The following is a 24,235-nucleotide window of genomic DNA, read 5'->3' on the forward strand; positions in this document are numbered from 1 at the left end:
TTAACTCTACAGCATATAATGACATTCTAGACGATTCTGTGCATTCAGCTTTGTGGCAACAGTTTGGGGATGTTTTAGCATGACAATGCCCCCATGCACAAAGCGAGGTCCATAAAGAAATGGTTTGTCAAGATCGGTGTGGAAGAACTTGACTGGCCTGCACAGAGCCCTGACCTTAACCCTATCAAAAACCGTTGGGATGAATTGGAATGCCGACTGTGAGCCAGGCCTAATTGCCTAACATCAGTGCCCAACCTCACAAATGCTCTTTAAATCAAATCAAATCAAATCTTATTTGTCACATGCACCGGTGTAGATCTTATTGTGAAATGCTTACTTACAAGCCCTTAACCAACAATGCAGTTTTAAGACAAATAAGAGTTAAGAAAAATATTCAAGAAATAAACAAAAGTAAAAAATTAAAGAGCAAAAATAAAATAACAATAACGAGGCTATATATAAGGGGTACCGGTACCGAGTCAATGTGCGAGGGCAGAGGTTAGTCGAGGTAATTGAGGTAATATGTACATGTAGCTAGGGGTAAAGTGACTACGCATAGATAATAGATAATGAACAGCAGCGTAAAAAAAAAAAGATTGGGGGTGGTCAATGCAAATTGTCTGGATAGCCATTTGATTGGTTGTTCAGCAGTCTTATGGCTTGGGGGTAGAAGCTGTTAAGAAGCCTTTTGGTCCTAGACTTGGTGCTCCGGTACCGCTTGCCGTGCGGTAGCAGAGAAAACAGTCTATGACTAGGGTGGCTGGAGTCTTTGGCTATTTTTAGGGCCTTCCTCTGACACCGCCTGGTATAGAGGTCACAGCTGTCTTGGTGTATTTGGAACCATGATAGTTTATTTGTAATGTGGACACCAAGGAACTTGAAGCTCTTAACCTGCTCCACAACAGCCCTGTCGATGAGTATGGGGGTGTGCTCGGCCCTACTTTTCCTGTAGTACACGATCATCTCCTTTGTCTCATGCTCATGCTTGGTCACATTGAGGGAGAACTTAATGATGGTGTTGGAGCCATGCTTGGCTAATAATTCATGGGTGAACAGGGAGTACTGGAGGGTACGAAGCACGCACCCCTAAGGGGCCCTTGTGCTGAGGACACTATGGTGTTGAACGCTGAGCTGTAGTCAATGAACAACATTCTCACATAGGTGTTCTTTTTGTCCTGATAGGAAAGGGCAGTGTTGAGTGCAATAGAGATTGCATCGTCTGTGGATCTGTTGGGGTGGAATGCAAATTGGAGTGGGTCTAGGATTTCTGGGATTATGGTGTTGATGTGAGCCATGACCAGCCTTTCAAAGCATTTCATGGCTAGAGACGTGAGTGCTACTGGTCGGTAGTCATTTTGGCAGGTTACCTTGGTGTTCTTAGGCACAGGGACTATGGTGGTCTGCTTGAAACATGAAGGTATGAGAGGCTCGGCCAGGGACAGGTTGAAAATGTCAGTGAAGACACTTGCCAGTTGGTCAGTGCATGCTCGGAATACATGCCCTGGTAATCCGTCTGGGCCTGAGGCCTTGTGTATGTTGACCTGTTTAAAGGTCTTACTCACATCGGCTACGGTGAGCATGATCACACAGTCATCTGGAACAGCTGGTGCTCACATGCATGCTTCAGTGTAGCTTGCCTCCAAGCGCGCATAGAAGTAATTTAGCTCGTCTGGTAGGCTTGTGTCACTGGGAAGCTCGTGGCTGGGCTTCCCTTTCTAGAGACTTCCTTAATATTTGATTTTGCGCACAAGCTGTTATTGACAAATAGACACAGACCTCCACCCCTTGTCTTACTGGAGGATGCTGTTCTTTCTTGCCGATGCACGGAAAAACCAGCCAACTGTATATTACCCATGTCGTTGTTCAGCCACGACTTTGTGAAACATAAGATATTACCGTTTTTAATGTCCCATTGGTAGGATAGTCTTGAACGGAGCTCATCCAGTTTATTCTCCAATGACTGCACGTTGGCCAATAGGACGGATGGTAGAGGCGGCTTACCCACTCGCCGACAAATTCTCACAAGGCACCCCGACCTGTGTCCCCTGTATTGGTGTCTTCTCTTCATGAGAATTACGTGTGTGTGACTGAATGGAAGCAAGTCCCTGTAGCAATGTTCAAACATCTAGTGGAAGTCTTCCCAGAAGAGTGGAGGCTGTTTACAGAAAAGGTGGGACCAACTCCATGTTAATGCCCATGATTTTAGAATGAGATGTTTGACGAGCAGGTGTCCACATACTTTTGGTCATGTAGAGTATGTGTACGTACATACTGTACACACACGCACACACACACACACACACACACACACACACACACACACACACACACACACACACACACACACACACACACACACACACACACACACACACACACACACACACACACACACAGAGGCAGGAAACCCCCGGCAGTAAGCTGCACTAATTGCCACAGCTGGACTATGTTTAATTCATCTCAAGGTTCTGATTAAGAACAATGAGTGAGAGTAATAAGACTGAGAAATGGAAGTGTGATTTTAGCAGCGCTCCCAGCCTCTGCACCCTCGGCTTTGCCTGAGGACAGATAAGTAATTAGTAAGATTAGTTAAAATATCTAATTTCCCCATGAATGGTTTTTAATTAGTAGAATGTATGTGTGAACAGGCGAAAGACAAAGAGAGATGAATGAAAAGAAAAACAGTGAGAAAGAGACAGTGAGGGACTGTGTGCATAGAAGAATATGTCCCAAGGCTGGTAGGCTACTGTGTGTAAAGCAATGACAATGTGAAGTTTAAATACAGTAACTCCGAGCTAATTAAGGACAATTGCACAAATTCAACATCCTTTTGAAGATGAAAACTACATTTGGGGAAACAGCGCCACAGTTACCCCCAGCGCCTTTCTTATTGTTATTGTTTGTTGATGAAACCGAGGAGATGAGGGATCTAGATAATTGCATGGTTAAAAAATTGCAGTGTTTCTTGTTTGCAGTAACTTCCTTGTTGTTGTAATATCCTTAACGGATATGGCAGTTTCACCAATTAAAGATTCTAATTTTAAAGTGAAGAGCATACAACTTACCGCAGGATTTTGAAAGTCAACATGACTGACAGTGCTATTTCAGCTTCTCCCCAGGGCAAGCAGTTAGACTTCATTCCACTTCACTGGATTTCAGTACTGTTCAATCACTCAAAGTAAATGTCTACACTGATTTCATCGATGTATTAATATGATCCCTCTCACACCAGGCAGCTTGATATGTTTAAAACAGTCATCTTGGTCTTAACACCAGAGGAAAGCAGCAGCAATTTGGACAAAGTTGACACACACACACACACACACACACACACACACACACACACACACACACACACACACACACACACACACACACACACACACACACACACACACACACACACACTTTTGTCAGAAATCAATATCACATATCAGCGATTTCTCATGTAGCCTATGATTAATTTATAGTTTGGATGAAGAACGGTAGCTCTGTATATTATTAAATCATTATATATTTTAAGCCAGAGAGACTGGAACGATGACATGTAATCTTGTTTTACCTTCTGGTAGCTGTCCTTTTGTTGATGTGGACACATCACAGCTGCTCCTCAGGACCTTGATTAGGAAGGTTGGTTACAGTAGCGTTGGAGCAAACGCCTGCACATCCAGTAGCAATCCAGGGCAGGGGAGGACTGGGACAAAAAATAGGCTCTAGCGTTTAATTCACACCAGCCCACGTCACTACACGCTCCGCTAACTCACGCTCCACACACACACACACCCCACCCCCAAACATACACCCTACACCCTGACACAACAATGCTGACACATAACATTTACATCTTTATGTGCACTAACTAATATCAGAAGCTAATTGGAGTTCAACACCTGAGGAAGTGGAAACTCAAAACACACTAACTAGATCACTAACTGTAAATAACACCCACTGCTGGTTAGGGCCGTTACGATACCAGTATCGCGATACTCGTTAGTATCGGGAAAGGAAACAAAACACAAAATGGATTAAACTTCTTTAGGAAAACAGCCCTAATGTCGGAAACAAACATCATTATGTTGTCATCCAGAGTCACATGTATTTATTTTCCAAGCTACAGGACAGAATATTTTACATACAGCAGGTTTTAAAAGGACCAAAGAGTTTAATCTGCTCCGCCATGGAAAAATATCACAATACTGGTATCATCCCGGCCGTACTGCTGGTAGTAGCCCTCACAATGGCCGGTGAGCACTTCACGCCAATCCATATCTCAAAGCCATATCAAATATCTTGGTTGTAAAATAGTTGCTATTGAGAGTTAAGAAATAACTACACTTACAGCAGGCCCCAGCTAAACAGGCACAGGGGCAGGGCACACACTTTCATTACAGGAATCATGAGGATAATACACTTTACTGTAATGAAAGTGTAAAACAAATCTTAACAGGCTCATGGGCCACCGGCCATGTCACCTTTTTCATTTATTTTATAAAAAATATTTTTAAAAGATGTGTGTCAATTTCGACCAGCCCACCCAAATAAAAAATGGTCCAGCTCATCTGTCATTTGCCAAAATTGCCAGATGGCCAATCTGCCCCTGCTCCAGGACATATCTACTGAAGTGGATACTACTGTGGATATATACTGTACTACGATATTATGCACTCCACTTGACAATATAATGTCCTCAGTACCTATGTTTACATCCTTATGTTTGTGTTATCTGACAGAAAACACCCGGAGTCAGACAGGGACAGGACCAGTTCTAAAAACATTGTATTTCTTCTCAGTATAATTGAATTCATGTTCTTGACATCCAGCCCCTTAAGACAGACATATTCTGTGAGACAAGCAGCCACTTAAAACATCTTAAAATGTCCAGTGGAGAACAAAAGGAGCTCTGAGGGCTTCACTGGGTGACTAATATTTGATATTCTGCACTAAAACAAAACATTTGAAGCTATTTCCAGAGAAGACTTGTTTAACAAAGGGATTCATATTTCTACCCAAATGTCCCATTTGTAAAAACAATGACCACGGTCTGGAGGCCTGACCATGCAAAAGACAAGTCCCAGAGTGGTAATATGTCTAATATTCTATCTGAGGTGCATATGGCTTCTTGGAAAAGATCTTTCACCATCAATCGTTGCGGACTTGGCTGGTTGATAACATTCCGTATCACTGTTGTTTTGTGGATTCAGTTGAATAATAACAGCAAATTAGGGCAAGTGGCCATAGACAGTTCTCTGGGCATTGTGTCTGCAGACTCCAAAACAGAAAATCAACAAAATTCACACTTCTTTGGTAGTGTATTAAATTGACAATTATCACCTTTAGACTAAGAGCTCCTGCCCACAATTAGCAAAACATTTGAGGAACTCAATGTGAACACAGAGCACTTTTGCCAAATTAACAAATCAAATTAGTTGTTTAAGTTTACATAATTAAGCAATTTGGGGATTAAAGCTATGTTTCTCTTGTAACTGCTGCTTAATGGATTCACACACACACACAGAGCTGGTTTAATAGGGGCCACATATACAAAACAGGCAATATCTGTACCAACAGAACATAGACAGTGACAACGTCTTAATGACATATTCCACAAAACAATTGTAACATAGACACAGGAAGTCAGGAAGCAGGTGCAGTTAGTGAGTTTAATGATAACGAACATGGAATGATACAAAACAAGAGAAGAGTCTCACACAAACAATGCTACCTGATGACTGACAAAACAGTGCTAGATAAATGGTAAGTAATGAAGGTAGTGATGAAGTTCAGGTGTGACTGTGCAGGTGTGCGTAATGATGGTTGCCAGGTGTGTGTAATGATGGTTGCCAGGTGTGTGTAAAGATGGGTTGCCAGAACCGGTGGATAGTAGACCGGTGACGTTGAGCGCCGGAGCGGGAGGAGACTTAACAAAAATGAGCAAACCCAGTTAGCCATGTGAGCTGACTACAGTAATTGTGAGTGAGCCAAGAGTCAGGATTGTGACTGGCTGCACAGCAGAGCTGCAGAGTTTCAGCCAAGCAGATCCTGTCTGCCCGAGTGATTGGGCTAGGCGCAGGAAGACATGCCAGCTGCACCAGACCATGCGTCCATGCACCACCGCACCTGCACACACACAGAGGGCGTATTCCAGATTTACAGACATACTCTGTGCAGGCCTGCTCAGATTTGTAGATATTTGTAATCCCTGGTGATGTGTTTACCTTCTCAGAAATGCCATCAATATGATACAGTATAATGATCTTGTAATCTGCGCAGGCTAGACTGCACTCAATATGCATTTAGGTTACATTTAGGTTACTGTAGGTTACTTGTAACCAGTCAAGTAGTCAATCAACTGATGTGGCCCCTTAATTTGATATCTATGTAAATAAAACAGAGATCAGTGTGACAGTGAATACATCTATTCATAAGGCATGGTATGAAGTACAATAGTATATTGATATCTAAATAGAGCAGATAAAAAGACTAGTGTAAACATTAATTTACTATATTATAATAACCCTGCTGCTGTGGCATGGGGAATGGTCATCAATGTAAATCCTCTTACAATCTTGAATTACAGTACTGTAACATCAGTAATACAACCACAACAATGGGTAACTTATATGTAGTGTTCTCAGAGAATACAAAAGACAGCGCATCATGTTGTGAGATTACATGGTATACAATGGCTCCATCTGCTGTAGGAAGCATGGTAATGCTTTTGGGGTTACAGGCTGACTACAGTAACTTGTTTGGTTCCATTGTGCTGAAAACAATATATACTAGTTTTACATGGTGGTAACATTGACAGGTACAGTGTAATTATAGTGTAGATACACATTGTTGCGTAGTACTTACTGCATAGTAATTACATTGTTGCACAGCTAACTATAGCTGTTTGGACTTTGTAGGCTATCAATTAGATTTGCAAATAAATTCTAATTGACAGTTGGGTCCAAACTACCCGTACTACGTAGCAATGTGTACACACACTGTAATTAACCTGTACCTACCAATCTAATAACATTGCAAATAGATCAGCTTTTAGGGTCACTTAAAGTAATGTGGGACTCATTGTTTTCCTGTTGGGTGTCTGCTCCTCTGATATGGTAGAAACACAACATCCTCATCATTCTCACCCACGTCACATCCTCATACAAGCATTTATTGTCTACCCATTTCCAAAACAGGCTTAATCGACAATAATAACATATTATGTTTTAAAGACACACTATCATCACTTTGGTCCTACTGTGGGCTACCTTAGCCAAAACAATCCTCCTGAGGACAAATCATGTCAGTAATATTTTTGGCACTCATTTCACTTATGAACACTTGTTGTGACTTAACAGAAATGTCAGCATTACACATTTTTAAAGCTTGCTATTTTAATCTGATAAAAAAATCTAACAGATTCACATTATGTTGTCTATTCATAAATAAAATATGCATTTACATGTTTTACAAAAATGACACCACACAACCAGGGCAGCTTTTTAAATATCATGTTGACTCATTCACTAAATTAACAGTGTTATAAAATATGAACACATACTGTATACACGTCTACAGTAACTTTTATTCTAATATTCAGTGTTGTACCTTCAAGTACCGTAGGATACGGTTTACAATTCAGCTAACACTACTACGCAGCTATTCATTTATGACTCAGCAGAAATGAAACATGATACAGCACTAAAGAGAGTCATCCATAACAACAGGCTTATTGTCCATGCTATTGTCCATGCTACAGTCCTGCAGACGCCCGTACTCAAAATCAAGAACCCCGTCATGTAGTAGACTCCGCTCGTTGGCGTTGTCAAAGCTGTTCTTGCCGTGGATTTGTTTGAGATGTTTGCGGAGCACGGGCTTGTGTGCGAACACCATGTAGCAGTAGTTACAGCAATGGGGCTTGTCTCCACTGTGTAAGTTCTGGTGGTCCAGGAGAGAGCATTTCTGAGTGAAGGTCTTGCCACATATGTTGCATTGAAAGGGCTTTATGCCAGCGTGGACCCGCATGTGCCGGTGCAGGTTACCCTTCTGGGTGAACGTCTTTCCACACAGCAGGCACATGAACAGCTTGTGCATCTTGAGGTGGTTGGCGTAGTTCTCTAGCTGGCGGAACACACGGGCACACTTTGGGCACTGGTGGTACCACTGAAGAGATTTGTCTGAGTTTCGTAGGTGCCCCCCCAGATTAGGTCTCCCTGTGGCTGAGGTGGGTAGTGGGGGGGGGCTGAGCAGGTATCCTGGCATATGTGGTATGGTCATCTCACCAGCCCGGGTGTCCACGGTGGAGTTGATTAGGGAGTGCTGGGGCTCAGGGGAGTGTAATGTCGATGGGGAGCTGGTGTGGAAGCACCCTGCAATGGAGGCAGACATCTCCGACACCCGCTCACAAACGGCCTCCACCTTTACGATGGTGATGGGGCTCTCCTCGCCCTCACCCCTGTCTCGCCTCTGGGTAGGGGTCATCGGCTGAATTATCACATCATCATCTTCATCATCATCCTCCTCCTCACGATGTTTTACCTGGGCATGGGGCAGCTCCTTTATTTTCTGGATGAGAGAGGCTCTGAGAGTCTCTCCATCTCCTTCCTCCTCCTTAGGCTGCTGTTTCACTTGGCAGTGTCGTGGCTGGATGAACTTCTTGAGAGCCTGGGTGCATTGCTCCACCACGTGGCCCATCTGGAGGAAGCTGGCCACAGTTAGGTAGTTGACCAGCTCCAGCTCAGGCAGCTCCAGGGTGCCTGTGTAGCAGGACAGCAGCAGCCGCTGGCACACCTCTGCCTCCTGGGTCATGAAAATCTGGACCTCCCTTGTGGACGAGTCCTGAAGAAAGAACTGGTCCCGGAGGAAGGGAGAACCGGCAGCCAACACCACCTTGTGACCGGGGACCTAATAATATTTATAAATAATGTAATAAAATGTATAGCACAATTCATACAGAGACTGCACCTCATGGTGATGTGACTAATAAAATAATGATAAAAAGAAGATACAAAATATATAAAAACTTGGTAAACAGAAAATTATTACAATATAAGCAGCAGAGAATGCTTATAATAAGTGCAAAAACACAGGTGGCTGATAGATGTGTACCTCCAGGTCATTGATGCGCACGGTGACATCACAGAAGCGGGTCTGGCGGCGAAGCAAGTTCATCTTCTGCAGCATAGAGTCTCCAAAGGTTCCGAAGCGGAACTGGAGGATCACCTGGTTCTGCTGCTGGGCCATGGACATTGTGGCTTCCTGCAGCTGCCTGCAGGCCTGGTGGGAGGGAGAAAACACAATGGCAATGCATTTGATAACAGGTATATGGAATATCATGTGGGACTTTTTTATAAGAATATGATCCCTTTAGGAGGTAGTATTAACAGAATCATCCTGATTTAGTAACAGCCAGCTTGAGGCAGTTGAAAATGTCCTAAATAGACATAATATGTCATTAGAAAGGCTTATAAGACATCAAAACGGCTCAAACTACATAATAAGGGTCAAGCATGATGATAAGAGAGTGCAACATTAATTTATGTTTCTGAGCAATGACTATCAGTGTAATGTGAAGTGTACCATACCCAAATAGAAAATCATGACATAATATTTCCGTTATTATCAAATAAATCTTTGAACAATCAATAATGCTGATATTATAAGAGATCAATATGAAAACTGAAATATATCAAGACGTAAAACAATCTCAATTGATAATATAGTAGGATTATTATTCTCAGGCCTATTATTATGCTGCTGTGCGGAGACATGGTTGACAGCAGACGCGGAGCCTAATCGTCAAAGACAAACTGATGTTTGATAAATATTCAGAAAAAATATGTCACTCCATTTGGATCAAACAGAAACACAGCTAGGCGTCATTCATTGTTTTAGTGAAACGATCAAGCAAACGCATATTATGTCTACTCGGCGTTCTTTCTCTTCATCACGGGAATCTAGATGCGGCTCTGAAAACAGTGGCCATATTTTACCAGTGTCCCGATTGTAAAGACAACAGCATTACTACATTTCAGCGCTAGAGAAAACATTCACCTATCGTCTATTGTCAATAGGAAAATCACGCCTCGAAAACTGTCTCGGTAAAATCACTTTACATGAATCTACTTTTCAATCTAGAATCGTCTTGAAAAAGATTGCAGTTTGCCTAAGTGCTAGTAAGGAGGTTCGTCACTAGATCCCACAACCATAAAATCATAAACCCCGCCTATTTCTACAGTTTATTTTCCGAAAATTCGTTTTTAAAGCTAACTCTAACCTTAACCACACTGCTAACCTTATGCCAATCCCTAACCTTAAATTACGACCAAGAAGCACATTTTTATTTTCACACATTTATACGATAATAGCCAAATATCCCTTTGTGGCTGTGGTAACTAGTGGAAACCAGTGAGGAGGGGCAGTGCCACAGAGTTTCTAAACTGAGAGACCCGACATCGCCAGACTTCCGGGAATGATTGCGAAGCAGACTCGGCAGACCGGGGTTAAAGAGGTCAATGGGCGCATTCGAGAGAATCACTTCTGTCAAATTGATGTACATCGTTGGTCACTGCCTTTAAAAACATCACGTGATCAAAGGTCACGAAGTTTTGATAGCAGTTGTAAGGAAGTGCTATTTCTTATGCAGGTGACCAGCCTACTGCTATTACATTGCTATAACTGAGACAACGTATTTTCACAGTAAAACATGTTAGGTCCCATACAGGATAGCTCCCACACCCACAGCACACACACATTACACACACTAACTGCAGAGGACACACAGATAAGACATACACCCACACATTGGGAGGAAGAGACAGCCTTGACTTGCAGAAACCAGCGCACACACCTAATCTCCTTTCTAGCCGAACATTGTGTGACTGAGGACAGCGCACACACCTAATCTCCTTTTTTAGCTGAACATTGTGTGACAAGGAACGGCACGACAAGACTCAGAGGGATGACGGACGGCCCAACAGGACCAACCAGAAGACCAGAACTTCTAGACTCAACCTACTTTCTGTACTGTATATAACATACATGCACTCTGTTATCGGGGCTTCTTTTCTGCTGGTTCCTTATGAACTGAATGAAATGGGCCCGTATACGTTGTACCAGATATCTTTACTCATAATTAAACTGTCACTTGTCATACAATAGACCACCTTGTCTGAATCGATCCTTGACCGGCTCACCCTCCTACATATCCCATTATCAACAGAATCTTGGTAGCAGAGAGATGGTTTACTAACGACCCAGTCCAGAGTGGTTGATGTGGGTGTGAGGGGGCGAGTTGGTGAAAGGACGGTTCCCGGAGGACAGGTGAAAACTTTCGGGGGTGGACAACAATTCTGCTCAACTCGGGAAACTGATCTCTGGTCGACCACAAAATAAGGTAAGCAAAACCTGTTTAATCAAACTTTGCATATTGTCGAATAGTCATACCAAATTACGATCAGTAGTACCGAGTGTGGGTAAGAATTTTTGTGTAAATTTAACATAAATAATTGACTTGAAATTGACAGTGAAGTAAACATATGTGGTAATTAGAATATCCCGATAGTCCGGCTTGTGACCGGTCCGGCTTGTGTCCGGTCAGGGATAAGTAGTAGTAGACCTAAATAACCCGAGGGTCCGGCTTGTGTCCGGTCAGGGATAACTAACAATAAATATAGAATATTCCGATAGTCCGGCTTGTGTCCGGTCCGGCTGAGACCGGTCAGGAATAAAATAGTCAATATAGAGTTGCTACCGATAGTCCGGCTAGTGTCCGGTCCGGCTTGTGTCCGGTAAGGTGATCTATAATTGGGCATAGATTTAACCAATAGCCAGGCTTGTGACCGGTGAGGTTAATATATTGAATCTCTAATTAGGCATAGATATAACCAATAGCCAGGCTTGTGACCGGTGAGGTTAAAACCAATAGCCAGGCTTGTGACCGGTGAGGTGTCTACAAAAGATTAATGTATGTTGGACTGAAAAGTCCGCTTTGTGTTTTGGTCTGAACTGATGTGATAAATGTACAAATGTGTGACGTCGTGGAATAAGATGTTGTATGTATGTAAGAATGTAAGAATGTAAGATGTAAGAATATTTGTGTGTCGACTATAGACTAAATGTAAACGGCGTTTCACAAGACCCTGTTATCATTACCAATATTTAAAATTACTGTGGAAAAGTATTTCCTAAATTCTAAAAAAACATTATCCAAATTGTTAAAACATTAATGTTGAAGATCATTTCCTGAATTGGGGCTCGTCTTTAATCATTAAACCATTATTGTCGAAAATTCTGGATTTATGACGGAGAAGCTCTGAGTTAAGACAGAGTATGAGTAATAGTGTCTCCTAAGAATACATCACTGGCGCGAACCAGTGGCGGGCTAAATATATCCAGAGAGTGTACAAAATATTTCTAAAAACACGTAACTATTATTAAACTAAAATGGCGACTCCGCAACCTCCAAAATTAAAATTCAATGATTTTCTAGATCAACGTATGCAAGATAGGTCAGGAGGAAAGGAACAGTGGAAGTCAATAAAGAAGGTTTGGGAAGGGTTGAAGTTGAAGTGGACACAGGCAGGTTATTTAGTAGGGGGAACGCCAAATAGGGTCCAGCTTAGCACAATGGAAGGTGAGTTGCGTGAAGCATTACAGGAAGCTAAAGACAGGGAGATAGAACAGAACAAGTTGCATGTATTCAAGAAGGAAGGGACTAAACAGAGAGAGAAAGCAGAAGCTGAATTGAAGATAGGCACTTGGGCTATCGAGGAGACCCGCAGAGTGCAACTGAATAAGAAACCAGAAATGATGGGGGTGGTTACTCCCACAGAGGGGGAAGATGAGCTGACGGACCTCCCTCAGGAGATGTCGCCAAATCCCTCTCTGCTGTTTGATGTAAATTACTAAATTTAAACTATTATGATGTGTGAGATTGGAAAATAGTTGAGAAAGTAATATCTCTATTGGCAACTGCAATTTTATTATTGATCGACAATACTTAATGGTGCATTGTGTATGGGATGTACTAGTATGCCTGGCTGGTAGGTGGTAACAGAGAACACTTACTACATGTATGAATGGTGGGTAACGAGTGACCACCAAAGTGCGAATGGAAAGCCATATGATGCGAATGTGATGTACTAGGCAGGGCCAAGTGTGAATGACGGATATTTGAATTGATTACTCGGACTTGAGACCGATTTAGCCTTTGGGAAAGGGTCTCTCTAAGGTCCTAACAAAGCATAGGTGTGTGTGTGTGAAGTACATCGGGTAGTAAAGTCGGCGCACTGACTACCAAGTTTGAGTGAGGCAGTTTTAGTAAAGGCATAGGTTGTTGACAGTATTGTAATGTACATAAAATATCGTTGAATATAGAAAAGGTGTTGAAAACGCTGAAGTCCACTCTAGAATTGAATGAAGGCAGAGAGGGTAAGGAGTGGAAGAGACGGGGTGAGAAGCTGTACGGAGAATGGACAGAAGGCGGGGCCATTGTGTCTCCCACTGGTCTGCTTGCTGGGGTGCATGAAATACGCTTGATATTCAGTCGGGAACTAATATCGGTATGAATGAGGTCGGGGACCAAGCGAGTGTGGTACATTAGGTATTTCAGTTGGAGCTGGTACCGGTGAGAATGTTGAAAAAGTCGCAGGCTTGCTGATGAGAGTTATATCATAGAATATTGGGGGGGTGTGCATGACTGTTGGAAAAAGTGTTAAACTCTATTAACGTAAAATTCTGTGTGTAGATTTATATTATGAGGTTTGAACTATACTAATATTGTAGAATTACATAATCAACATCTGAACATACTTACGTTAAACATTAATTGAGCCACTGAATAATAGATAAGATATACACTAGGGACGGGGCGAAGGGTGTGGTCGATGTAAAACGGGAGTGATGTTCTAACCAAGTGCTGAGAAATAAGGTAGATTTATTTTGTTCTTTTAATTAATTTACACAAGTACTTCCCGGTTATTGATTTTGGTTTGATTGTTCAGATAACACCACTGAAATTAAACAGGAGGTTAAGGTATACTAACATTAGAATCTGTTTTCATAATGGGGAACAATGAAAGGCCCGCAGAGTGGATTGCAGGCTGATATTATTTTATGTTAAAGGGACAGTGCACGTTTATCACAATTGTGTGAGTTTACTGGCAGGGTATAAAGCATTTTGGGGAGACAATCCTTTAAAGACTGAATGAGTTACATGAAACATTGAGGAAATTTAAAACAAATTATTTGAAGGTATTATTATAATTATTAGGTTTTGTTTGTAGCAAACGTTTTGGGTTTAAGGGGATTTCCATGTTCCCAGAGACAATATATCTTAAAGGGGTACACTCACATATGAAATATTATACGTTTTTATTTTCTGAGTCTTAATTAAATAGGTGAAATCTTTTGATAGAGGAATGTTGTTTAATATAGTAAGAAACACTTCTTTGAAGGGGTGGTATGACTTATGACCTCCATTGTAACTTTCCTTTGTGGTCTGATCAGCCTCATTGGAAAGCCATTTGGATGGAGAATCTAGGGTAATTTGTAATACTGATATTAAGGTAATTTAATACAAAAAGGCAGTGAAATTTACATTATAGTGTCAATATATTTTCTCTGATGAACGTGGTGTGAAAATTTAGCTAGGATAAGTTTTATTTATGGTAGACTCATGTTAAGTATTTGGGACATATTTTGAGCCAACAGGGCAGGGAAGAACTTGAGATATTTGTGTTTGGTTTTAACACCTGTATATAGGGGGTGCCATTTGAATATTTAATTTGTGGTCATGGGTAATACGGTGCGTTTTTTTTAAAATTTTGTATTTTATTTTTTAAGGTAAATTAATTATAGTGGGGTTTAATTAACCTATATAAGGACTTTAGAAAGTGCCACCATAGACATGTTTTTCTAAAAAAAATCCATGAGTTTAGATAAAGCCAAACAGTGAGACATTTAGTTCAAATTTGGAAACATGAGAAAACGAGCTACAGACAGATAAGGGGAAAAGGCAGACAGAAGAGCCCTCCCCTGCACTGGAGAGACCTTGAAGGTTGGAGAGCAGAGAGGAGAAGTTTTAAAAGGGAGCCAGGACGAGCAAAGATAACAGAATGTGTAGATAACAGTTACTGAGTGGAGACAAAAGGGAGAATTGGACATGTGGAAAATGAAAGGGGCGCTCCTACATGATAATGTCAGAACAGAAGGATAATATACTAATCTTACCTAAGTCATTATTTAGAGTAGGTAAGGTTGTTACCTGGGCAGAGCCAGGTATCAAAAGGGGGATGGGTAAATTGTGGTCTAGGATAGGATGGGGCCTATTGGATAAGAAACTAAAGATATAATCAGATAAAACATATGAGAAACTGTTTGTTAACCAAGCCTGTATGTCCAGGATTTTATGCATTACAGGTGAACTACAGGTGAAGTCACTCAATCCAGTCCCAGAGGCTTGTTGGGGGGACCATACAAGGACTCCTGGTGACAGCTAGTTGAAAGAGCTACCCGGATTCATATCGCACGGGGGAGGGTAGCACACACTGACACTGTCGAACAATAAACAGTGTTCGAGAGGAGAACTGGAATTAACAGGATTCCGGGGGCCATCTCTCGAATGAAGTAACCCTCCCTGTCCTGTCACCCCTGTTTTTGTTCATAGAAGTGAAGATGTGTCTGGCTCTTGCTAGTGATGTGTTCTCTGGGAGAGGGTGGGGCTTTACAGGAGTGTCAGTGTACCTGTGTAATGGGGGAGGGTGTCCATATGGGGATTACATGATAACCAACTTGGGACAATTCTAGGATTGGAGAAGAGGGTATTCTTATAGCATAGGGGATCCCACAAAGGTGGATAGGTTTTCCATCATATGGGGAAAACCTGGGAGCACTGTTGAACTTTGTAAAGGTGATGAAATCCTACTAACCATCAAAACTATTAAGCTCTCTGATGCAGGCACTTACACCCTCGGACTACAAAGGACCGGGACAGACACGATGGGTGTGTTTTCTATTAGGGAGCTGCCAAAACCAGAGGTCCCAGACGAACCAGGGCCAGACACACTCCTCTACCACCCCTGGACCGAACCTGCCACCTACCACCACTGTGTTAAACAATCCCATTCAGGTAATTAATGTTAGAGACTACACAGCTATTGATCAATTAGGCACTGAGACTGGTTTTGATGGTAGGGACAATTTGTGGCTGTCTTATATGAGGTACACAGCTAAAACCCTGAGAAGAAAGGACTGCACTATTTGTAGTCATGCTAGACTTGTTCTGGCTACACACCCATTTGCTATAGGAGAGGGGTGGTTGTGTATTCTGAGAGGTTTTTACCAGGTTCAGCCCAATTCAACCCTCTGTTCCTCTTTGAGCCTTGTGTTTCCTACAGTACCTCCTCATCGGGCCCCTTGGGGTGTTAAGGCATATGGGGGCAATTACAGTTGCATCACGGGTACAGGTAGTGGCATGGACAATGGGAGATTGCCTGAAGCTGATTGCAGCAGTAACATAACCATTTATGCCACTTGGCCAGTTACAGGCCTAAACCAAACTAGTGGTCTGGCTGATGTGTGGTGGATATGTGGACCCAAAAGAGTACTGAGACCCATTCTTAGAGGAGACTGGCAAGGTACGTGTGCTCTGACCAGTTTGATAATTCCACTGACCATTGTTGATGTTACTTCTGAACAGCTGTTGGGTTCTGTATCCAGGGGACCTGAAAACATTCCATCCCATGGGAGACATAGATGTAGTGCTCCATGGACAGAGGATGTAGTTGACATACACACTAACCTGTTGGGAGTGCCAGTGGGGGTTCCTCATGAGTTTCAGGCCTTGGGTAGGAATGATGGACTCTGGCACTTACTACCTATTATAGGTCCAGCCATAGTGGATGCTAGACAGACTGCATGGATCAGTTATATCTACTATAATCAACAGCGTTTTGTGAATTACCCCCGTGATGCACTCACTGGTCTGTCTGAACAGCTTGAGGCCACATCTAGGGTTGCCAGACAGTCTGCAAGATGTTCGGTGAACAATGTTGCACGTATATTCCTAATAACACCACTCCAGATGGTGGTATAGCTAAGGCCTTTAATGGGCTTGGTGCACTATCTGCTGAGATGAGGACCATGGCGGGGGTGGAGGAGTCTGGACTGTTCTTTTGGTTGGGAGCCTGGTTTGGTAAGTACACTGGTATGGTGGTTACTGGATTTCTGACCCTAATTCTTGTATTTTTATTATTGATGTGTTGTGCTGCTTGCATCATACCGTGTTTTAAGAAGTCTGTTACAGATGTGACTCTAACATGTTTAATCCCATTAATGACTACGGATAACCCCAGTTGTAATTGCTCTGCCTGGGATGCTGTCTATCCCATGACTAAATCTACTGCTAGGAAACCATTGTTTTCCAACAAGGTTGCCAGGGCACATTTCACCTGTGTCAAAATGACGGGAGGCGGTACTAATGTGGGACAGGTTCCTGGGAATTGGTGTCTGGATACAATCAACATTGTTGGGAGTTTCAGGCCAATATCCAGAGCAGATGTGGGGTGGTGGTGTGGCAACACTGTCCTGTTTGATAAATTACCCTCCAATACTACTGGAAGCTGTGCACTTGTTACTCTCCTTTTGCCTGTTTCTATCTACCCTACAGAGGCTGGAGACCTCATCCTTAGGGTCCAGAGGGTGAACCCTGAATATTGGAGGGGACGTTCCAGGCGTGCCACCACCCCATCTAGTGGTGATCCGACGTACATAGACGCCATTGGAGTCCCAAGGGGAGTTCCTGACGAGTACAAGTTGGTGGATCAGGTGGCAGCTGGGTTTGAGTCCTCCATTTGTTGGTGGTGCACTGTTAATAAAAATGTGGATAGAATACATTCCAGAATCGCATTGCAGTGGATATGCTACTGGCAGAGAAAGGTGGAGCTTGCACTATGTTTGGGGAACAATGCTGTACTTTTATCCCTAATAACACTGCTAGTGATGGAAGCCTGACCGTCGCTTTGGAGGGACTTCGGACTCTTAATGGTAAAATGAAATCTCATTTTGGGATTGATACCTCAATGTGGGACTCCTGGAGGAGTGCCTTTGGTAAATATAAAACCCTGGTCTCCTCCATTTTGGTCTCCATTTCGGTGTTCGCGGCCATTTTGGTTCTCTGTGGATGCTGTTGCATTCCATGTATCCGTTCCCTTACCACTAGGGTTATCTCTAGAGCTATTGACCCTTCACCCTTTCCCAGATGTTTCCTCTGCTTGCTAATGACCTGCCCGAATTTGAGGATGAGGTTGAGAGTGCCTACTAGGTTTTGTTTTTCTTTTCATGAAATGCTATGACTGCTGAAATAAGGGATAATGAGTGACACCCTAGTGGGTGTCAAAAAGGGGGGCTTAAATTTCACACCATTTTCTTTTGTTCTGTTTTTCAATGAGCTGTTGTTCTCTTTTGACATGAGGGTTGCAAGTTCCTAGGTGGCTGGTAGCCAATCTAGTACATAGTGGGATCGAATGGAGAACATGAAGGTATTTTAAACTTTGTGATTGTTAGCCTAGTTTATGTCACATCTCTTAGGAGATGTGAAGAGAGGGAATCACAAAACTTTTCCTTCTGGGAAAAGTTTTCTTTTTGTGTCTGGATCTAGTTAGGTTGTGTCACGTCTCTGGGGAGACGTGAAGAGAGGGATTTGTAAGGAAGTGCTATTTCTTATGCAGGTGACCAGCCTACTGCTATTACATTGCTATAACTGAGACAACGTATTTTCACAGTAAAACATGTTAGGTCCCATACAGGATAGCTCCCACACCCACACACACAGCACACACACATTACACACACTAACTGCCGAGGACACACAGATAAGACATACACCCACACATTGGGAGGAAGAGACAGCCTTGACTTGCAGAAACCAGCGCACACACCTAATCTCCTTTCTAGCCGAACATTGTGTGACTGAGGACAGCGCACACACCTAATCTCCTTTTTTAGCTGAACATTGTGTGACAAGGAACGGCACGACAAGACTCAGAGGGATGACGGACGGCCCAACAGGACCAACCAGAAGACCAGAACTTCTAGACTCAACCTACTTTCTGTACTGTATATAACATACATGCACTCTGTTATCGGGGCTTCTTTTCTGCTGGTTCCTTATGAACTGAATGAAATGGGCCCGTATACGTTGTACCAGATATCTTTACTCATAATTAAACTGTCACTTGTCATACAATAGACCACCTTGTCTGAATCGATCCTTGACCGGCTCACCCTCCTACATATCCCATTATCAACACAGTAGATAGCAAGTTATGTTTATTTGTACTAATAGCACAAACTCTGAGAACATCGAGTTATAGGATTCAGAAGGGGCGTGGCATTGATGGAGTTCAATGCGCCATGAGTTTGTGCTATTAGTACATAAAGACATTGTGCTAATTTGTACAGAAAGTACATAATGAATGAGAGACTGGGTTGCAACTCCTTCTATATAAAATAGATTTGGATGAAAATGAAAACATTTGTCACTTTCACGAGCTTGACATGTTCAGCTACATAAAATAACTGCTTTGAATCTAGGTTGTACTATTAGAAATCGATCAAATTAACAACTTAGTTTAAAAAAAATTCACTTCTGTCATTGAGCACGTTTGAGTGGTAAGTCGAACTCATTATCGAATCAATCCGTGAGCGAGAGACTCAAATATCACATGAATATTCCTCCATTGTACATGAATCGCAGCAAATTAGTTGCTGTTTCAGTCATGTCTTTGGTCACCTTCGCATGGGTCAAACAAAAACACCCGTATGAGTGGCTGACAATAGATACTCACACAATACAGTCGATGGATGCAGGATGAAGTCGGTAACCATAGCTAGCTAGCTATTTTAAAGTGAATTTTAAAATTTCTTATCTGATAAGAAATTACCAATACATTTGTAGTTTCTGTATTTCGGCCCGCATAATTCTGGACTATTATTATATTGAAATCAGTTATGTGTATTGCTTTATCATCTTGATTACCAACCACGACGAGACAGCCCACAGGAAGGTGGTGAGGGCACTCAGAGTGTGATGTCAGGAAAATAACCTCTCACTCATCGTCAACAAAACAAAGGAGATGATCGTGGACTTCAGGAAACAGCAGAGGGAGCACCCCCCTATTCATATCGACAGGACAGCAGTGGAGATGTAACGGTTTTCTTGATGCGAAGGAGAGTCGGACCAAAATGCAGCGTGTGGTTTACGATCCATGTTTATTAATAATACGAAACACGAATCTCTAATACAATACTACAAAACAAAACGTAACGTAACGAACGTAACGAAAACCTAAACAGCCTATCTGGTGAAAAACACATAGACAGGAACAATCACCCACCAACACACAGTGAAACCCAGGCTACCTAAATATGGTTCCCAATCAGAGACAATGACGAACACCTGCCTCTGACTGAGAACCATATCAGGCTGAACATAGAAATAGACAAACAAGACATGAAACATAGAATGCCCACTCAGATCACACCCTGACCAATCAAAACATAGAAAATACAAAGTAAACTATGGTCAGGGCGTGACAGTACCCCCCCCCCAAGGTGCGGACTCCGGCCGCAAAACCTGAACCTATAGGGGAGGGTCTGGGTGGGCATCTGTCCGCGGTGGCGGCTCTGGCGCTGGACGTGGACCCCACTCCATGACAGTTTTAATCCCCCTCCTAAACGTCCCTAAATAGGTTACCCACCACAATGATAACATGGGACAGAGGGACAGCTCGGGACAGAGGTAACTCGGGACAGATGGGTAGCTCAGCACTGAGAGGAAGCTCAGCACTGAGAAGAAGCTCAGCACTGAGAGGAAGCCCAGGCAGGTAGTAGAAACTACCAGAACCTGGCTGGCTGGCGGTTTCAGCAGATCCTGGTCGACTAGCAGATCTGGGAGAATCTGGTCGACTGGCGGATCTGGGAGAATCTGGTCGACTGGCGGATCTGGGAGAATCTGGTCGACTGGCGGATCTGGGAGAATCTGGTCGACTGGCGGATCTGGGAGAATCTGGTCGACTGGCGGATCTGGGAGAATCTGGTCGACTGGCGGATCTGGGAGAATCTGGTCGACTGGCAGATCTGGAAGAGTCTGGTCGACTGGCAGATCTGGAAGAGTCTGGTCGACTGGCAGATCTGGAAGAGTCTGGACGACTGGCAGATCTGGAAGAGTCTGGACGACTGGCAGATCTGGAAGAGTCTGGACGACTGGCAGATCTGGAAGAGTCTGGTCGACTGGCAGATCTGGAAGAGTCTGGACGACTGGCAGATCTGGAAGAGTCTGGACGACTGGCAGATCTGGAAGAGTCTGGACGACTGGCAGATCTGGAAGAGTCTGGACGACTGGCAGATCTGGAAGAGTCTGGACGACTAGCAGATCTGGAAGAGTCTGGACGACTAGCAGCTCTGGCTGCTCCATGCTGACTGGTAGCTCTGGCTGCTCCATGCTGACTGGCTGCTCCATGCTGACTGGCAGCTCTGGCTGCTCCATGCTGACTGGCTGCTCCATGCTGACTGGCAGCTCTGGCTGCTCCATGCTGACTGGCTGCTCTGGCTGCTCCATGCTGACTGGCTGCTCCATGCTGACTGGCTGCTCCATGCTGACTGGCGGCCCTGGCTGCTCCATGCTGACTGGCGGCCCTGGCTGCTCCATGCTGACTGGCGGCCCTGGCTGCTCCATGCTGACTGGCGGCCCTGGCTGCTCCATGCTAACTGGCAGCTCTGGCGGCTCCTTGCAGACTGGCAGCTCTGGCGGCTCCTTGCAGACTGGCAGCTTTGGCGGCATCCTGCAGACAGGCAGCTCTGGCGGCTCCTTGCAGACTGGCAGCTCCATGCAGACTGGCAGCTCTATGCAGACTGGCAGCTCCATGCAGACTGGCAGCTCCTTGCAGACTGGCAGCTCCTTGCAGACTGGCAGCTCCTTGCTAACTGGCAGCTCTAAGCTAACTGGCAGCTCTATGCTAACTGGCAGCTCTATGCTAACTGGCAGCTCTATGCTAACTGGCAGCTCTATGCTAACTGGCAGTTCTGAACAGGCGGGAGACTCCGGCAGCGCTGTAGAGAAGGAAGGCTCTAACAGCGCTAAACAGGCGGGAGACTCCGACAGCGCTGGAGAGGAGGAGGGCTCCGACAGCGCTGGACAGGCGAGGCGCACTGTAGGCCTGATGCGTGGTGCTGGCACTGGTGGTACTGGGCCAAGGACACGCACAGGAAGCCTGGTGCGGGGAGCTGCTACCGGAGGGCTGGGGTGTGGAGGTGGTACTGGAAAAACCGGACCGTGCAGGCGCACTGGAGCTCTTGAGCACCGAGCCTGCCCAACCTTACCTGGTTGAATGCTCACGGTCGCCCTGCCAGTGCGGCGAGGTGGAATAGCCCGCACTGGGCTATGCAGGCGAACCGGAGACACCGAGCGCAAGGCTGGTGCCATGTAAGCCGGCCCAAGGAGACGCACTGGGGACCAGCTGCGTAGAGCCGGCTTCATGGCATTAGGCTCGACGCTCAATCTAGCCCGGCAGACACGCGGAGCTGGAATATACCGCACCGGGCTATGCACCCGCACTGGAGACACCGTGCGCACCACTGCATAACACGGTGCCTGTCCGGTCTCTCTAGCCCCCCGGTAAGCACAGGGAGTCTGCTCAGGTCTCCTACCTGGCATAGCCATACTCCCTGTTAGCCCCCCCCCAAGAAATTTTTGGGGCTGCCTCTCAGGCTTCCATCTGCGTCGCCGTGCTGCCTTCTCATACCAGCGCCTCTCTGCTTTCACCGCCTCCATTCTACGGTAACCTTCCTCGCACTGCTCCAGCGAATCCCAGGCGGGCTCCGGCACTCTCCCTGGGTCGGCCGCCCACCTGTCGATCTCCTCCCAAGTAGTATACTCCATACTGTACTCCTCCTTGGGCTGTTCCTGTTGTTTCTTCTCCCGCTGCACCTTAGTGCGGCTACACTCCCCTGGTTTAGCCCAGGGTCCTCTCCCGTCGAGGATTTCCTCCCATGTCCAGAAATCCTTATTGCGCTTCTCCTCGCGCTGCTCCTGCCTGTTGACACGCTGCTTGGTCCGTTGGTGGTGGGTGATTCTGTAACGGTTTTCTTGATGCGAAGGAGAGTCGGACCAAAATGCAGCGTGTGGTTTACGATCCATGTTTATTAATAATACGAAACACGAATCTCTAATACAATACTACAAAACAAAACGTAACGTAACGAACGTAACGAAAACCTAAACAGCCTATCTGGTGAAAAACACATAGACAGGAACAATCACCCACCAACACACAGTGAAACCCAGGCTACCTAAATATGGTTCCCAATCAGAGACAATGACGAACACCTGCCTCTGACTGAGAACCATATCAGGCTGAACATAGAAATAGACAAACAAGACATGAAACATAGAATGCCCACTCAGATCACACCCTGACCAATCAAAACATAGAAAATACAAAGTAAACTATGGTCAGGGCGTGACAGTACCCCCCCCCCAAGGTGCGGACTCCGGCCGCAAAACCTGAACCTATAGGGGAGGGTCTGGGTGGGCATCTGTCCGCGGTGGCGGCTCTGGCGCTGGACGTGGACCCCACTCCATGACAGTTTTAATCCCCCTCCTAAACGTCCCTAAATAGGTTACCCACCACAATGATAACATGGGACAGAGGGACAGCTCGGGACAGAGGTAACTCGGGACAGATGGGTAGCTCAGCACTGAGAGGAAGCTCAGCACTGAGAAGAAGCTCAGCACTGAGAGGAAGCCCAGGCAGGTAGTAGAAACTACCAGAACCTGGCTGGCTGGCGGTTTCAGCAGATCCTGGTCGACTAGCAGATCTGGGAGAATCTGGTCGACTGGCGGATCTGGGAGAATCTGGTCGACTGGCGGATCTGGGAGAATCTGGTCGACTGGCGGATCTGGGAGAATCTGGTCGACTGGCGGATCTGGGAGAATCTGGTCGACTGGCGGATCTGGGAGAATCTGGTCGACTGGCGGATCTGGGAGAATCTGGTCGACTGGCGGATCTGGGAGAATCTGGTCGACTGGCGGATCTGGGAGAATCTGGTCGACTGGCAGATCTGGAAGAGTCTGGTCGACTGGCAGATCTGGAAGAGTCTGGTCGACTGGCAGATCTGGAAGAGTCTGGACGACTGGCAGATCTGGAAGAGTCTGGACGACTGGCAGATCTGGAAGAGTCTGGAC

The 24,235-nt window shown here is 44.7% G+C and overlaps 1 protein-coding gene across 3 annotated transcripts; it reads right to left on the reverse strand.

The window, feature by feature from the left end:
• Positions 1-5,641: 5,641 nt before the first annotated feature.
• On the reverse strand, positions 5,642-10,193 carry LOC139410768 (zinc finger and BTB domain-containing protein 26-like). 3 transcript variants are annotated; one of them, XM_071156253.1, is made up of 3 exons: positions 10,045-10,193; positions 9,100-9,267; positions 5,642-8,895 (listed from the first exon to the last, which is right to left on the reverse strand). In XM_071156253.1, the coding sequence occupies exons 2-3, from the start codon at positions 9,238-9,240 to the stop codon at positions 7,693-7,695; spliced, it is 1,344 nt and encodes a 447-aa protein (XP_071012354.1). In that variant the 5' UTR covers positions 9,241-9,267; positions 10,045-10,193; the 3' UTR covers positions 5,642-7,692. The 3 variants fall into 3 exon arrangements, 2 of the variants coding, with proteins under 2 accessions (XP_071012354.1, XP_071012353.1); XM_071156252.1 differs by having other exon boundaries at positions 9,100-10,193; XR_011634537.1 differs by having other exon boundaries at positions 5,648-6,117; positions 9,100-10,151.
• Positions 10,194-24,235: the final 14,042 nt, after the last annotated feature.

Source organism: Oncorhynchus clarkii, chromosome 6, assembly GCF_045791955.1.
Source record: "Oncorhynchus clarkii lewisi isolate Uvic-CL-2024 chromosome 6, UVic_Ocla_1.0, whole genome shotgun sequence".
NCBI classification, from domain to species: domain Eukaryota; kingdom Metazoa; phylum Chordata; class Actinopteri; order Salmoniformes; family Salmonidae; genus Oncorhynchus; species Oncorhynchus clarkii.

Bases quoted from the DNA above. Each gene is read 5' to 3' on its own strand.
- LOC139410768 (XM_071156252.1), bottom strand. From the start codon at position 9,327: ATGATATTCCATATACCTGTTATCAAATGCATTGCCATTGTGTTTTCT. The intron at 8,896-9,099 runs GTACACATCTAT...AAATATTATTAG, and splicing joins TGCGCATCAATGACCTGGAG to GTCCCCGGTCACAAGGTGGT.